Raw genomic sequence first — 1,384 nt, 5'->3', positions numbered from 1 at the left:
CCTTGGTGCTGACTTCATAGTCTTTATGAAAAAAAAAACTCTGCTTTACCCAACTGCTTGGAATTATAGCCATAGTTGGGAGCCTGCATACAGGAAGAGGAATCTGAATTGAGAGAGAAAAGGTCCAAAATTGCCCCAAGCATCTGAGCTAGTTTGCGTCAGATTGAACGTTTCCTCTAGATTGAAGGTTGCCTGCAATTTCCTCCTTTCTTGTCCTTATTTGGACCTCTCTATCTTCTGAGCAACAAGCTTGGGGAGAGATGGGTGCTGGCTAGCCATCCTGTTTCCCTACATTGTTTCCAAGGCAAGGAAGCAAAAAATCCTGAGGCATCTTTGTAAGATAATCAAGGATTTTTTTGGTTCCTCTCACACCTTCAAAGTGTGAAACCCTCTTAAGCCAAATCAACAAGAATGTGACTCTTGCAGCCTAGGGTTCCCGAGGCTGTGACAACCGTTAAAGTGCAGAAGCCACCTCTACAGTGGGGTTGTGACAGTCTGCACTGGACTGATAACTTTAAAAGGACATCTTCTGTTGGCTCCTCGCTCCAGGCCTTTATCACTGCAAGTGACAGAATGGGGAGGGGTACATCCCTTGGGCGGTCTCAGGGTGTTGGAGGGGGATATAAAAAGGCAAAGAGGCAGACTGGGAGGCATAAGAGAACAGGGTCAGAAGACCAAGACCAGAGAGGAGAGAGAAGAGACAGCAAGCATTTGACTGACTGAGACTGACGACCAATCACAGCATGGGCTCCTTCACTATCATCTCCATCAGCATCCTCCTCCTTTTCACTTTGCAGCTTCAAGGTCGAACCAAAGCCAATCCTGTGTCCAATAATGACCTGGTGGATTTCAAGGTAGGACCAGCCAGACTTATCAGGGACAACAGCAACCAGGGGAGCTATTTTGGTAGAGGGTTGGTTTTTTTTGGAGGGGGTGAGTAGCTTTCCCCCCAAGATAATAAACTCAAAACTCCTTTTCTTTTTTGTCTCCTATTTACTTTTAGAATTTGTTGGACCGCCTGGAGGACAAGATACCTTTAGAAGAGGAGGTCATGACCTCACAAGGACTTAATGAGCAGAATGAGGAAACTGGGGAAGCACTTAGTCCTGTCTCTTCCTGGCCTGGGGAAGTCAACCCAGCCCAAAGAGAAGGAGCCTTTAACCGGGGCACTTGGGAGCAATCTGAGAGATCTACCCTCCTGAAGAATAAGCTTCGGGCACTCTTGGCTTCCCCTCGTAGTCTGAGGCGGTCCTCCAGCTGCTTTGGGGGCAGAATTGACAGAATAGGAGCCCAAAGTGGACTTGGCTGCAACAGTTTTAGGGTAAGGAGATATGGGAATGAGAATGGGAATGGGAGAGGGAGAAAAGAGACAGAGCTATGCTAA

General features: G+C 47.5%; 1 protein-coding gene across 1 annotated transcript; it reads left to right on the top strand.

Moving 5' to 3' along the window:
- The first annotated feature begins 743 nt into the window (after nt 1-743).
- On the top strand, nt 744-1,384 carry NPPA (natriuretic peptide A). Its single transcript, XM_044668676.1, has 2 exons — nt 744-854; nt 1,004-1,384. The coding sequence occupies exons 1-2, from the start codon at nt 744-746 to the stop codon at nt 1,382-1,384; spliced, it is 492 nt and encodes a 163-aa protein (XP_044524611.1).

The sequence above is a fragment of the Gracilinanus agilis genome, chromosome 3 (genome assembly GCF_016433145.1).
Source record: "Gracilinanus agilis isolate LMUSP501 chromosome 3, AgileGrace, whole genome shotgun sequence".
Taxonomy (NCBI): Eukaryota; Metazoa; Chordata; class Mammalia; order Didelphimorphia; family Didelphidae; genus Gracilinanus; species Gracilinanus agilis.
The sequence above is the reverse complement of the archived record's forward strand: the minus strand, read 5'-3'. Positions and strand labels throughout refer to the sequence as shown.

Excerpts from the sequence above, each read along its gene's own strand:
- NPPA (XM_044668676.1), top strand. The coding sequence starts at position 744 with ATGGGCTCCTTCACTATCATCTCCATCAGCATCCTCCTCCTTTTCACT. Across the intron at positions 855-1,003 it reads ATGACCTGGTGGATTTCAAG|AATTTGTTGGACCGCCTGGA; the intron begins GTAGGACCAGCC and ends ATTTACTTTTAG.